This window comes from Eretmochelys imbricata, chromosome 3 (genome assembly GCF_965152235.1).
Source record: "Eretmochelys imbricata isolate rEreImb1 chromosome 3, rEreImb1.hap1, whole genome shotgun sequence".
Taxonomy (NCBI): domain Eukaryota; kingdom Metazoa; phylum Chordata; order Testudines; family Cheloniidae; genus Eretmochelys; species Eretmochelys imbricata.
In genome coordinates this window covers 61,978,461-61,992,481 of record NC_135574.1, presented here as the reverse complement: position 1 = coordinate 61,992,481, position 14,021 = coordinate 61,978,461, and the positions used below count along the sequence as shown (strand labels likewise).

The 14,021-nt window shown below is 42.4% G+C and overlaps 1 protein-coding gene across 3 annotated transcripts in view; it reads left to right on the top strand.

Moving 5' to 3' along the window:
• PHIP (PHIP subunit of CUL4-Ring ligase complex) overlaps positions 1-14,021 on the top strand; it is a 308,803-nt gene that overhangs the window by 207,750 nt on the left and 87,032 nt on the right. For all 3 annotated transcript variants that reach the window (XM_077812726.1, XM_077812725.1, XM_077812727.1), the window contains one exon: positions 1,774-2,008. In XM_077812726.1, the coding sequence (XP_077668852.1) occupies positions 1,774-2,008 (235 nt within the window). The remainder of the gene's footprint in view (positions 1-1,773; positions 2,009-14,021) is intronic.

Sequence of the window (14,021 nt, the reverse complement as noted above, 5' to 3'; positions counted from 1 at the left end):
GAGCAGTAGGCTCCCCCACGGATCTGTACTGGGACCTGTGTTGTTCAGCCTGTTCATTAATGATCTGGAAAAGGGAGTGAATAGTGAAGTGGCAAAGTTTGCAGATGATACACAGTTTTTCAAGATAGTTAAGTCAAAATCTGACTGTGAAGAGCTACAGGGAGTTCTCACAAAACTGGGTGCCTAGACAACAAAATGGCAGATGAAATTCAGCATTGATAAGTGCAGAGTAATGCGTATTAGAAAAAAATAATCCCAATTACACATATATAATGATAGGTTCTAAATTAGCTGTTACCCCTCAAGAAAGAGATCTAGTAGTTATCATGGATAGTTCTCTGAAAACTTCAGCTTAATGTGCTGCAACGATCACAAAATCTAACATTGTGTTAGGAACTGTTAGGAAAGGGATAGAAAAGACAGAAAATATCATTATGCCACTTAATAAATCCATGGTGCATGTATACCTTGAATACTGTGTCCAGTTTTGGTCATCCTATGTAAAAAAAGAATATACTAGGACTGGGAAAGTTTAGAGATGATCAAGAGTATGGAACGGCTTCCATATGAGGAAAGACTAAAAAGATTAGGACCATTTAGTTTGAGTGGTGTGGAAAAACTGAAAAGAGAAGTTTTATTTACCCTTTCCCTCAATGCAAAAACCAGGGGTCATCTGGTGAAATTAATAGGCAGCAGATTACATACAAAGAATAAGAAGTTTATTTTTTCACACAATGCACAGTTAACCTGTGGAACTTGTTTCCCTGTGATGTTGTGATGACCACAACTGTAACTGGGTTCAAAAAAGAATGGGGTAAGTTCATGGAGGATAGGTCCATCAGTGGCTATTAGCTAAGATGGTCAGGGATTCAACCCCATTCTCAGGATGAACCTAAACGTCTGACTGCCAGAAGGTGGGAGAGGAAGATGAGGTGGATCACTCCCAAATGCCCTGTTCTGTATACTCCCCCAAAGCTGTGGTACTGGCTACTGTTGGAGACAGGATACTGGGCTAGATGGACCATCGGTCTGACCTAGTTTGGCAGTTCTTATGTTTGAAGATTGGATGTTTTTCTAAAAGATATGCTTCCGGTATTCTGTTGGGGAAGTTCTATGGCCTGTGTCAGACTAGATGATCACAGTTGGTCCCTTCTGGCCTTGGAATCTCTGAATATATAGAGTCATCTTGAAGAACTCTGGTTACAAGTAAATATCTGTCATGTACTGGTGTACCTGATACATGCCAGGAGGATAGGTTCATGTTATGTAATTTATTTAACAAAATACAGATCTTTCTGAAAGATACGTTCTTCCTCATACTGTAGTTTTGGGCTTGATGTAGAAATTGAGTGAGGTTCTTTGTCTTGGGTTGTATGCCATAGGTAAAACTAGATGATCGGTGATCCCTGTGACTTTAAAATCTGTGAATTTATGGGCAGTCCCACTGGTAAAAGAGGCTAAAAACCAGTAAAGGAACGGAGTTAAAATTGTTGGCAGAACCATAAATATGAATTTCCAGACATCCTAGAATGTTTTAAATTGCAGCCCTAATTTACAGTCTCTTAAAATATTATGGGTTTGTATTCCTTTTTTAACTGCAACTTTTTAATAGTGTTACTATTACAGCCTTAACTCCAATCTTAACAATCTTGTCTGGGGTTATATTAATATTGTATAAAACAGTTTACTCTGAATTTGCTTTGTGAAGCAATTTGTTCTTTGCTTGATTTTTAATTCCCTTCCTTCCTTTGTCCCTTCATTCACCAACTCTAGTGAATACTCCAGTGATTACTCGGACTGGACTGCAGATGCAGGAATTAATCTGCAGCCACCAAAGAAAATTCCTAAACTTAAAACCAAGAAAGCAGAGAGCAGTTCAGAGGATGAAGAGGGGATTGAGAAACAGAAACAGAAGCAAATTAAAAAGGAAAGGAAAAAAGGGAATGAAGATAAAGATGGACCGACAACATCACCAAAGAAAAGGAAACCCAAAGAGAGGAAAAAAAAGGTTGGGTACATTTTATATCTTATAGGGCACTTATTCTTAGTATTGTGAGAGGCATGAGTAGATTTGAACATGAGTTTATGCAAACCCAAAATACCTTTTAATTATTTGAGAACACATCTTACATTTTATTTATGCAGATATTGATTATCCCGAATGTTATCCCGAATTGATTATCCCAAATAGCCATTGTAAGGTCTCCACATAATGCTTTTTCTTCTCCTGAATTGGCTCTGTAATGGTTATTTTTATTATGATCTGAATTTGAGGTGTTTCACCTCTTGAATATATTGGTGTCCCTACAACCAGGAGTACAATCTTTGCTGTGACTGTGCCACTTTATGACCATTTTATGATGCTCAAGAAGATAAAGCAGTGCTGCTATTAACTGGGAGTATAGAGGCCTTGTAGGACGGCGCTTAAGGAGCTTGGCAAGAAAATAGTATTAAGTGTGGATCCAGGTATAAAATGTTGAAGATCATTCTCAACAGGAGTCTGTGCTAAGTAGTACAAGATAGTAGGTGGCAGTCTCCTTGATCTGCAGCAAGCTTGCATTAATCAGAATAAACCAATTTCTGTTGCTGATTTATCTAGGTATTTATATCACACTCCTCTTCTTGGCATAAAAACACATCTATGATATGATTGTGGATGAGACCTTGACTTCGCATATATTTGGGAAACTTGGCTGCATAACATTTTAACCAGGTATCTCCTATTGGGTACTCAGTTGAGTATGAATCAAAAGAGGGATAGAGAGATGTAGCCACATTAGTTATATCTGGCTGCATGCAGGAGGGCTTCCATTCCAAAAGTATGTCCATCTGGTGTGTGACTCTTGGATGGAGTTAAGATAGGACTTGTGTTGCTGTATAAATTACCCCGTTGCATCTCTGAATTCTTTGTTGATCTGACTGAGTTCCTCTCTATGGTGATGGTGGAGTTGTCAGAATTTTTTTTGGGGTGACTAGTTTTCATATGGATAATGACTTTTCTCTGTTAGTTCAAGATTTCAGGACTTCTATGATTATGGGACTCTTAAGTGGCTTCTGGCATACATATGGCTGGTCACCTTCTGGATCTCAGTTTTGGGCTTGGGGAGCAGGGGAGTAAAGGCTATACATTTATCATGGACTAAACATTCTTCCATTTTGGGGCAAAGGGCATGTTTTATAGGTCACTCTTTAAATGTTAACGGAACCAGTTCAGCTCTCTGACTGGAGCATACACTAAATAAGAGAGAACACTACACTGAGGGTTTGGTATAACACTGTAGTCTTTTTTTGTCCTCAGCTATTGGTTCAGTGGCCCTTTCCTCACCCTCTTTCCTGGCTTCATTTTCACAAGTTACCATGATGTATAGAAAATCTGTTACAAATGAAAAGGGTAAAGGACTAGTAGTTAGTAGTATTGTTCTGAATCAGACTGTGGTATAAAAGTATTTCTAATCTTACACCACAATTATTCAGGAGATGAGGAAATCTTCATTTCCACTGTAGTTTCTGTAAAGTTACAGTTGCAGGTCAATGGAACTGTTGCAGGGGCGAGCAGACTTGTTAATTCAGGTGATGTCATCTTGTTTACAGAGTTGAGCATTTTGGACTGTGAGGATTTTCACAATGGTTAGAAAATATCACTTAGACAACTCAGACAGAATCTGCATTGGAAACATCAAGTTGGGGATGAGGGACAGATGAAACTATTCTTCTCTGCTTGAATTTCAGACACTGTAGTTTATTGAGGTTCTGTTGGATGTTGCGTCCAAAACCCAGGTTATACACTGATATTTCTTGTCTGATGCAGGCTAGCAAAAGGTGGAATGAATTATGATGCCCATTATTAGAGGAGATTGTCAGTGTCTCATAGGAGGGGAAAGTACTAGCATCTCTTATAGAACCTAATGTTAAAATCATTTTTAAGAAACCATCTCCCAGCATGGCCAGTCTCTCCAATTATTTTCCTCTCTCACATCTCCCTTTTATGAAGAGAAAGGATTGTTAAGGATAGGTGGCTGATTTCACTGTTTGCTTTATCTTTGCTGATAGTTCAGTTGATATTAGTCAGTTATTGCATCCAGGCAGATTCTTAGGCATGTTGACCCACCTTTGATACTGTTTACTGCATGTCGTGAAACCTAGCAGCAGTAGATGGAATTGCTTGAGTGGCTCTAATGCTTGGTTTTGGGGTCTCAGAAGGTAGTTTTCGTCATCTGACCCAAGACCTCTCTCTCTCTCTCTCTCTCACACACACACTCACACTCTCTCTCTCTCACACACACACACTCACACTCTCTCTCTCTCACACACACACACTCACACTCTCTCTCTCTCACACACACACACTCACACACACACGCTGTTCATTGTGAGTAGAGACCCTTACGAGGAATTGGGTAGGTGGAGTGTGCAGTGGTGCTTTATATACAGAAGAGACAAAACTTAGTCTCCATTTTATCAGGTCAGGTTATGGAGCTGTCATTTACCCAGTCTAGATAGAATTTGGGGCTTGCATGAGAACTAACTTGGTTAGGACATGACCTAAATAAAACAATGAGGGTACATCTATGTGACAAGCAGAATCCGCAGCAGCAAGTCTTAGAGCCTAGGTCTACAGAATTGGGCTTGAGCTATGGCACCAAAAATAGCTGTGTAGAAGTCCACCCCTCTAGGCTTTGGAGCCTAACCTCCAGCCTGAGTTTGAACCTCTACACAACTATTTTAAGTGCCGTATCACGAACCTGAGTCTGTATAGCCAGGTTCTGGGACTCTCTGCCACAGGTTTCTGCTTGCCATGTAGACATATGCAGAGAAACTAAAATCTATCCTTATGCATATATAGTTTATTTAAGAAGTGGCTATCAGCAGGGCATATTCATTGAGGTGTCCTAACCTCTGGAATTTACTCCCTCTTCATCACTATCTTTTGTTTCACAGAGCTGGGTTTTGTTAACTCTCAGGACCTGCTGCAAGACCTATATTTTCTCTGAAGCCTCTTCTGTGTGGGTTAGAGTAAACTGGATTAAATTTTCATATTTGATAGTAGGTTGAAAGGATCCTTATGTGAATATTGTTCTAATGCACGTGTTAGTAGAAATAACTTCTAAGTTCATGGGCTTTATCAGATAAGTGCTTTTTTGAAAATTAAAATAGACATAAATTCTTCGATTATGGTCAATGTGTCTGTTAATCTGGGTGCACATGGACCCCGTGCGTGCTAGACTGGATTTTTTTTAAATGTATTTTATTTTATTGAATAGAAATGTCCATTGAGGCCATGTATTCACCCTATATTGCCTTTTGCTCTCATAAGAGGGCAAAAATGGCAGGGCACCTATGACCTTCCTGTAGCGAGGTTGAAGACTCACTGGCATGGCGCCTCCTGCTGGTCATCCTGGGAATTAGCTCTTTTCCAGCTCTGGAGCACCTTCTGTTGGCTGGTGTGTCGCCTGCCTCAGGCCCCCGTGTCCCTCACGGACCCTGGTGCCCTTTACCTTGGTGTTCTTCCCCAGCAGTACCCCTTGCTCTAGGTCTCCCCTCCCAGGGGAACCCCCAGCCCTCTAAACCCACCTTACTTCAGTGGCTACTGCCAGTCGTCATCTAGGCCCCAGTCACTGTGGCAAACTGCAGTCTGTAAAGGCCACTCATCATGGGCAAAGGAGTCGGACCAGCTGCCCCTGCCTAACCTCAGGCTGCACCTTTGCAAGCCCAGTACCTACTTTGGCCTTTAGCCAGGCCCACAGCCTGGGGATTTGCCAGGCTGGAGCTCCCCAGCTCTTCTTGCCTTTCCCCAGCACTGCTCTACTTCTGATACCGTGAGCTCCCAGGCAGCTAGGCCCTTCCCACTCCAGGGCTGCAGTGAGACTCCACCAGCTTCTGGCCCACAGCCCTCTTATCAGGGCCAGCTGGGCCCTAATTAAGCTGGCCACAGCGGTGGCCGCTTCCCCAATCAGCCTAGCTTGGCTGCTTTTAACCCCTGCTTATTGGAGTGGGGCAGGCGCCCCACTACACTTCCCTCAGTTCTGTCTTGCTGTCCTTGGCATCAAGAAGGAATCTAGCTGGCGTTCAGCCCATAGACGTAACTTCAGCGAACTATCTCAAAATCATATACAGATCTTGAGGTTCTTGAGTGTCTCTGGATTAAGTTTAGAAGTGTGAGCAACAAGAGTGTTGTAGTGGTGGGAGTCTGCTATAGACCACCGGACCAGGGAGATGAAGTGGACGAGGCTTTCCTCCAGCAACTCGCAGAAGCTACTAGATCGCACGCCCTGGTTCTCATGGGTGACTTTAATTTTCCTGATATCTGCTGGGAGAGCAATACAGCGGTGCATAGACAATCCAGGAAGTTTTTGGAAAGCGTAGGGGACAATTTCCTGGTGCAAGTGCTAGAGGAGCCAACTGGGAGGGAGCTTTTCTTGACCTGCTACTCACAAACTGGGAAGAATTAGTGGGGGAAGCAAAAGTGGATGGGAATCTGGGAGGCAGTGACCATGAGTTGGTTGAGTTCAGGATCCTGACACAGGGAAGAAAGGTAAGCAGCAGGATACAGACCCTGGACTTCAGGAAAGTAGACTTCGACTCCCTCAGGGAACGGATGGGTAGGATCCTCTGGGGGACTAACATGAGAGGGAAAGGAGTCCAGGAGAGCTGGCTGTATTTCAAGGAATCCCTGTTGAGGTTACAGGGACAAACCATCCCGATGTGTCGAAAGAATAGTAAATATGGCAGGCGACCAGCTTGGCTTAACGGTGAAATCCTAGCGGATCTTAAACATAAAAAAGAAGCTTACAAGAAGTGGAAGGTTGGACATATGACCAGGGAAGAGTATAAAACTATTGCTCGGGCATGTAGGAATGAAATCAGGAGGGCCAAATCGCACCTGGAGCTGCAGCTAGCAAGAGATGTCAAGAGTAACAAGAAGGGTTTCTTCAGCTATGTTGGCAACAAGAAGAAAGCCAAGGAAAGTGTGGGCCCCTTACTGAATGAGGGAGGCAACCTAGTGACAGAGGATGTGGAAAAAGCTAATGTATTCAATGCTTTTTTTGCCTCTGTCTTCACTAACAAGGTCAGCTCCCAGACTGCTGCGCTGGGCATCACAACATGGGGAATAGATGGCCAGCCCTCTGTGGAGAAAGAGGTGGTTAGGGACTATTTAGAAAAGCTGGACGTGCACAAGTCCATGGGTCCGGACGAGTTGCATCCGAGAGTGCTAAAGGAATTGGCGGCTGTGATTGCAGAGCCATTGGCCATTATCTTTGAAAACTCGTGGCGAACGGGGGAAGTCCCGGATGACTGGAAAAAGGCTAATGTAGTGCCAATCTTTAAAAAAGGGAAGAAGGAGGATCCTGGGAACTACAGGCCATTCAGCCTCACCTCAGTCCCCGGAAAAATCATGGAGCAGGTCCTCAAAGAATCAATCCTGAAGCACTTAGATGAGAGGAAAGTGATCAGGAACAGTCAGCATGGATTCACCAAGGGAAGGTCATGCCTGACTAATCTAATCGCCTTCTGTGATGAGATTACTGGTTCTGTGGATGAAGGGAAAGCAGTGGATGTATTGTTTCTTGACTTTAGCAAAGCTTTTGACACGGTCTCCCACAGTATTCTTGTCAGCAAGTTAAGGAAGTATGGGCTGGATGAATGCACTATAGGGTGGGTAGAAAGTTGGCTAGATTGTGGGGCTCAATGGGTAGTGATCAATGGCTCCATGTCTAGTTGGCAGCCGGTGTCAAGTGGAGTGCCCCAGGGGTCGGTCCTGGGGCCAGTTTTGTTCAATATCTTCATAAATGATCTGGAGGATGGTGTAGATTGCACTCTCAGCAAATTTGCGGATGATACTAAACTGGGAGGAGTGGTAGATACGCTGGGGGGCAGGGATAGGATACAGAGGGACCTAGACAAATTGGAGGATTGGGCCAAAAGAAATCTGATGAGGTTCAATAAGGATAAGTGCAGGGTCCTGCACTTAGGACGGAAGAACCCAATGCACCGCTACAGACTAGGGACCGAATGGCTAGGCAGCAGTTCTGCGGAAAAGGACCTGGGGTGACAGTGGACGAGAAGCTGGATATGAATCAGCAGTGTGCCCTTGTTGCCAAGAAGGCCAATGGCATTTTGGGATGTATAAGTAGGGGCATAGCGAGCAGATCGAGGGACGTGATCATTCCCCTCTATTCGACATTGGTGAAGCCTCATCTGGAGTACTGTGTCCAGTTTTGGGCCCCACACTACAAGAAGGATGTGGATAAATTGGAGAGAGTCCAGCAAAGGGCAACAAAAATGATTAGGGGTCTGGAACACATGAGTTATGAGGAGAGGCTGAGGGAACTGGGATTGTTTAGTCTGCGGAAGAGAAGAATGAGGGGGGATTTGACAGCTGCTTTCAACTACCTGAGAGGTGGTTCCAGAGAGGATGGTTCTAGGCTATTCTCAGTGGTAGAAGAGGACAGGACAAGGAGTAATGATCTCAAGTTGCAGTGGGGGAGGTTTAGGTTGGATATTAGGAAAAACTTTTTCACTAGGAGGGTGGTGAAACACTGGAATGGGTTACCTAGGGAGGTGGTGGAATCCCCTTCCTTAGGAGTTTTTAAGGTCAGACTTGACAAAGCCCTGGCTGGGATGATTTAGTTGGGATTGGTCCTGCTCTGGGCAGGGGGTTGGACTAGATGACCTCCTGAGGTCCCTTCCAACCCTGATATTCTATGATTCTGTGATTCTTCAGTACCACGTTCTTTCTTTTATTTTTATTTCCCTAGTCTGTTGTAGTGCTTATCACACTGAAAGCTGTTTGCAGACTCCCCTGAACAGTGCTCCATCTCACATACAGACCCTCGTAAAAAGGTACTTATAATAGTGAGCTCAAAACCCACAGGCTTCAACCTTATCCATCTTATGATGGGCTAATTACATTAAAAGACATACGTAGCAGATGCCTGTTCTGCTTGGGAGAGTCTTGCCTCCTAAGCAGATGCTTGGTCTGCTGCTCCTTCTCTGCAAGAACCCAGAAGTAGAGGGATATGAGGCTGAAGCTCCACCTTCTGGAGAAGTCTATGAGAGTGGCATCCGATCCAGAAGAGCCGAGCTTGAAGACTTCTGCAGAGGAAGTGGCACAGAAGCCACACTTAATGTTGACATCAGCATTGGTGCCACCCCCAGCACTGAAACCGTTGACAGGCCTGAAGTTGAAGCAAGGTGCTAAAAAGGGCTGCCCCAAACACTGGGGCAAGAGCTCAAGAAGGTACCCTGGCACCTCCTGAGGCTATTGTGGGAACCATCTTTTCAGGCCTTGGAGTTGGTCCCAACCTTTGCAGAAGAGGAGTTTCACTAGCAAAACCTCAGTTGCTGAAATACAGAGAGGAACGAGATCCAAAGGCCAAAGATCCCACTCACTGCTAGGTTTCACAACACTGTGTGTTAAACAGCATCAAAGGCAGGTCAATATACATTAGAATCTGCCAGGATGCAAAATTTGATCAATATCTTCTAACAATCAGCAACCAACCCCAGATGAGACTGTAATCTCCACACCAGTACCAGCACTGGAAAATTTCAGGGCCTTTCAAGAGCTGCTGGTGCAGATTGCAGACACCTAGGACACTGAGACTTTGGTCATCTGTGAGAAGACTCACGAGCTATTTAAAGTTTTGTCAGCCATTGGTCTCTCCAGGATTGCTCCTCCCCATAAATGTAGACCTCCTAGATCTGGCAAGAACTTTTGTGGCAAACATGAGCCACTATAAGACCCACAAAGCATGCTGAAAAACAGTACCAGGTACCAGGGTGGATTTGATTTAAATCAAATTGATAGTCAGGAAGACTCAATTTAATCATGGATTTCTACATAAAAGTGCATTCTTGTTGGTTGTTATAATCTTAATACATATTCTTCACAACTCAGAGACAGATGTAGGTTTCATTTTTAGAAGGTACACACCATACATTTTTAAACAGTGGTTTATTCTGAAAACTTTTCAGGTTAGTTTTACAGCTATATCAGAAAATGAATGATTGTTTTGTTATTTATTTACCAAAGGTAATTGAAGCAGATATTTATGAAGTCTTTGGGAGGTGAACTGTCTCCAGTTCAACAGGCTAATCATTAATATTTGGAGGATTTTCTTGCCATGCTGTATTAGGAGAACATCACCAGCCAGACATTTAAATTGTTTTATTTAACCAAAACAACAACGTTATGTATTCTGGATTTTTTTCAGCAGAAAACACATAATATTTTAACAAAACAAGCATATGAATTTTTGCGTTTAGTTAAATAATCAGGTTTGTTTTTGTTAAAATTGTTTTTAACTAACATAGTTAAATGAAATACTTTTCTTAAAAAAAAAACAACAAAAATTAAATCAACTATGTTAGCCGGGTCAACATGAGAAACTTAAAATATTGGCTTTTGCAGCTAACTCAGTCGTCTTCAGCTTCATTTTCCTGTTTGTTCATAATCTGGAAAAGAAAAACAGGTCCCAAACTATTTCTCAGTTTTGAATGAATTAGTGCGAAGGAAGAAAGTATTCTATCTACACCAGCAGAAGAAGCTACTGCTGTTAAGTGAGATTATCACTTCAGCAGTCTCTGAATCCAAGTGGTTAAGTGACTTCCACCAGTTCACTGGTGTGATGTTCTTTAAAACATCATCAGCAAACATATATTTCTTGAATGCTTCACCCTTAGCTCTGAAGTTTTTTATAGTTGGCATTATGGAGAGGAGGGATGATTGCTGGATGTCCATGTCATAGCTAGCTCCTCTTCTTCAGTAGTTAAGGTTTGACCCTGGTACCGAGTATTGAGAATATTTGCAAGAAAATTACCTGGAGATAGTGCTTGTCCCATTTGGTTTTTTAATGCTTGTAATTTAACTCTGTCATTGTATATTTCTCTTTTTAAGGTCTCCCTCAGTTCCTTCCAAATTTCAACAGCATCAGCAATAAAACAGCTATTTCTCTGCATTTTGTTCAAGGCTTCAGGGTACTCAGCATGTGTTCAACATTTCTTTTAAGCCCAATGTTAAGAACTTTGGCTGTGACAGTGCCATCTATTTTTTCATGATTTTGTTTACAAACTGTTGTCAGATTAGGCCAGTTTTTGATATAGTGCTCAGAACAGTCCACTACTGAGTTCCATCGCACGTCTCGTGGGAGTTAACTTGGTTTCTCCCACTTTTTTCAGAGCAGCTGCTGCAAAGTGGTTGTTACGGAAGTATTTTGCAGTTTCAACAACATTAGTCTTTATTTCTGGAACACTGAAGTCTTTGGCTAGAAGGTGCATCAAATGAGCACTGCAACAGTTTATTAGTTTGGGACTCTCTTTACTCTCTTCTAAATAATTTCTTCTCATCTTGGATACATTTGCAACATTGTCTGTGACCAAGCTGACACTTGAATTTTTTTTCACAGTTTATTATAACTTTTACTGCTGCTTCTTGTAAGTATTCTGCTATGTGTACATTTCCTGATGCATCAGTTGTTTCTGTAAGGAAGACACTTCCTTCTTCTGTTGTCACACGAGCACAACACATACAACAGGATCATTGCGAACATTGCTCCACCCATCAAAACTCAGGTTAATAATTTTACCGTCTAGAACTTTTGCACACTGCTCAATTTCTCTTTCATACACTTTGTCCAGCAATTTGCCTGTGACATCTGCTCTGTTAGGTGGACTGTATCCTGGTCTTAATGACTGAACCATGTTAATGAAGTGTGGGTTCTCAGTCATACAGAAAGGAGAGTTTGTTGCATAATCAAGCCATTACCTCTTTTTGTAATCTGCTGGTTCTTATCACAAACTTTTCTATGGTTGTTTCTGGATGATGGAGTTTTTTTTTTCTTTTTGCAACAGGTGAGATATACTGTGGCTATGTGACATACATGATGTGACCGAAACACTATCATTGGCAGATAACTCTGAAACTATAGAAAATGATGGTGATCTTGAAGGTGGATAGTTTTCAGAATCCTGTATGTTGAGGATGGATTCTCCTAAACAAAATAACTCAATGCAGTTATTTAATTATTATTACCATACTGCTTATTTAGTATTACTCATTGCATTCACTGCCACTCAGTACTACTTTAAAGGTGAAATTGTATAAGGAAGATCTGCCTATTTCAGCTATTTATTTTTTACCACAACTACATCTAAAATGATAGTACCATAGAGTAACAACTATATTTTTTGCTCAAATATGAGAATTCAAGAATAGTCCAGAAGGAAGACAGGCAGTCCTTAAGAAAGAAGTATGAAATAAAAAAGTTTACCCATCTGAAGATCCTGCATGTTCAGATGTTTCATCATTTTCAGCGCAGCTTCCTTCTGACAAGGAACACTTCTCATGATGTTGTTTCATTCGGGCTACCAGGCCTTGTATTTCTTTGTTGCACTGTTTGCATTTTGCACGCATGCCTCTTACCCACAGGCAGAGGAACTTCATTAAAATATTCCCAAACTGGGTCTCTTTTACGGCCTGCTGCCATTATAGGTTTTCCCTTCTAGTGAGAGAATGGCATGGTAGATCTCAAATCAATGAAGGCTACACTTAAAAAGACCTCAAGACTTCTGGAATATGCTGCTCAAACAGTTTCACTTTTGTTTCTACTGCCTGTCCCTCCTTCTCACATTTATCTCCAGACTTCTTCTCCCTGTCCAGATCTATTCTGCCCGCAACAATCTTCTATTTATTGAACTTTTTGAAACTTTGCACTTTTAGAGAGAGGTAAGGTATTGACTCTGTACAAAAATGTTCAGAAGGACAATAGGGTTGAGGTCTGTTATTTCTCACCTCTATATTTTATTTATTTATTTGTTTGTTTGTTTGTTTTTTCATTCATTTTAAAAACATTTTTGCTGTTAGCAAGCATGTTATCTCTGGAGACACACATCCAGTTGGAGAACTGTAAAACTGAGCATTTCTGATGGTATCTTCTAGACTGAGCACTGAGTCCCATTGGGTAGGTAGAAAGATTAACCTACATAATCTATACAGAGGCCCCTGGAGCCCCATAAATTTGGGTCCCTAATCCATGAACTGTTGGAACACATTTACAAAACTTTTCTTAAACATTACATGAAAATATTATCTCATACTATAGCATTAGAATTTATAATCCCTATTCCATGATGAAATATGTATCTGAATTAAAACTATCTTTAGATAGGTTTTTTCAAAAAAACCTGATTTAAATAAAAAAAACTTTTTTTTTTTTTATTAAAAAAAAAAATCATTGATTTTTATCCACCTTGTCAGGTACCCCTCTCAGGATTCAAGCACTTTTTAACACCCATCCCAACTCTGGCTCCCTGCTGGTCTTGTTTGTCCAGGAGATATTGAGATCCACCTAGAACACACCTAACAACAAGGATCCCAAACACTTAGATCTGTTTGGAAGAAATGCATACTCATTGGCTTGCTACAGTTGAGGGTGGCCAAGTGCCAGGCATTTCTGGCCAAATGCAACTTTTTAACATGGGACAAGATTACACCTTTCCTGGCCAATGTCCATCATGAAAGCAGAGAGGAGCTGAAAGACATTATAATAGCAGGCCAACTTGTGGCCATAATGGCTCTACAGCAGTGGTTCCCAAATTTGTTCTGTCACTTGTGCAGGGAAAGCCCCTGTCGGGCCGGGCTGGTTTGTTTACCTGCCACGTCCGCAGGTTCGGCCAATCGCGGCTCCCACTGGCCGCGATTTGCTGCTCCAGGCCAATGGGAGCTGCTGGAAGTGGCAACTAGTGTGTCCCTCAGCCCGTGCTGCTTCCAGCAGCTCCCATTGGCCTGGAGCAGCGAATCGCGGCCAGTGGGAGCCGCGATCGGCTGAACCTGCGGACACGTCAGGTAAACAAACCAGCCCGGCCCGACAGGGGTTTTGCCTGCACAAGTGGCAGAACAAGTTTGGGAACCACTGCTCTACAGGTAATGAATATGTCTGACATCACTGGCAGGTCTATGGCCACTGCAGTGACCATGCAGAGTGTGGCGTGACTCCAAGCTTCGGGTATTCCTCACAGGCACA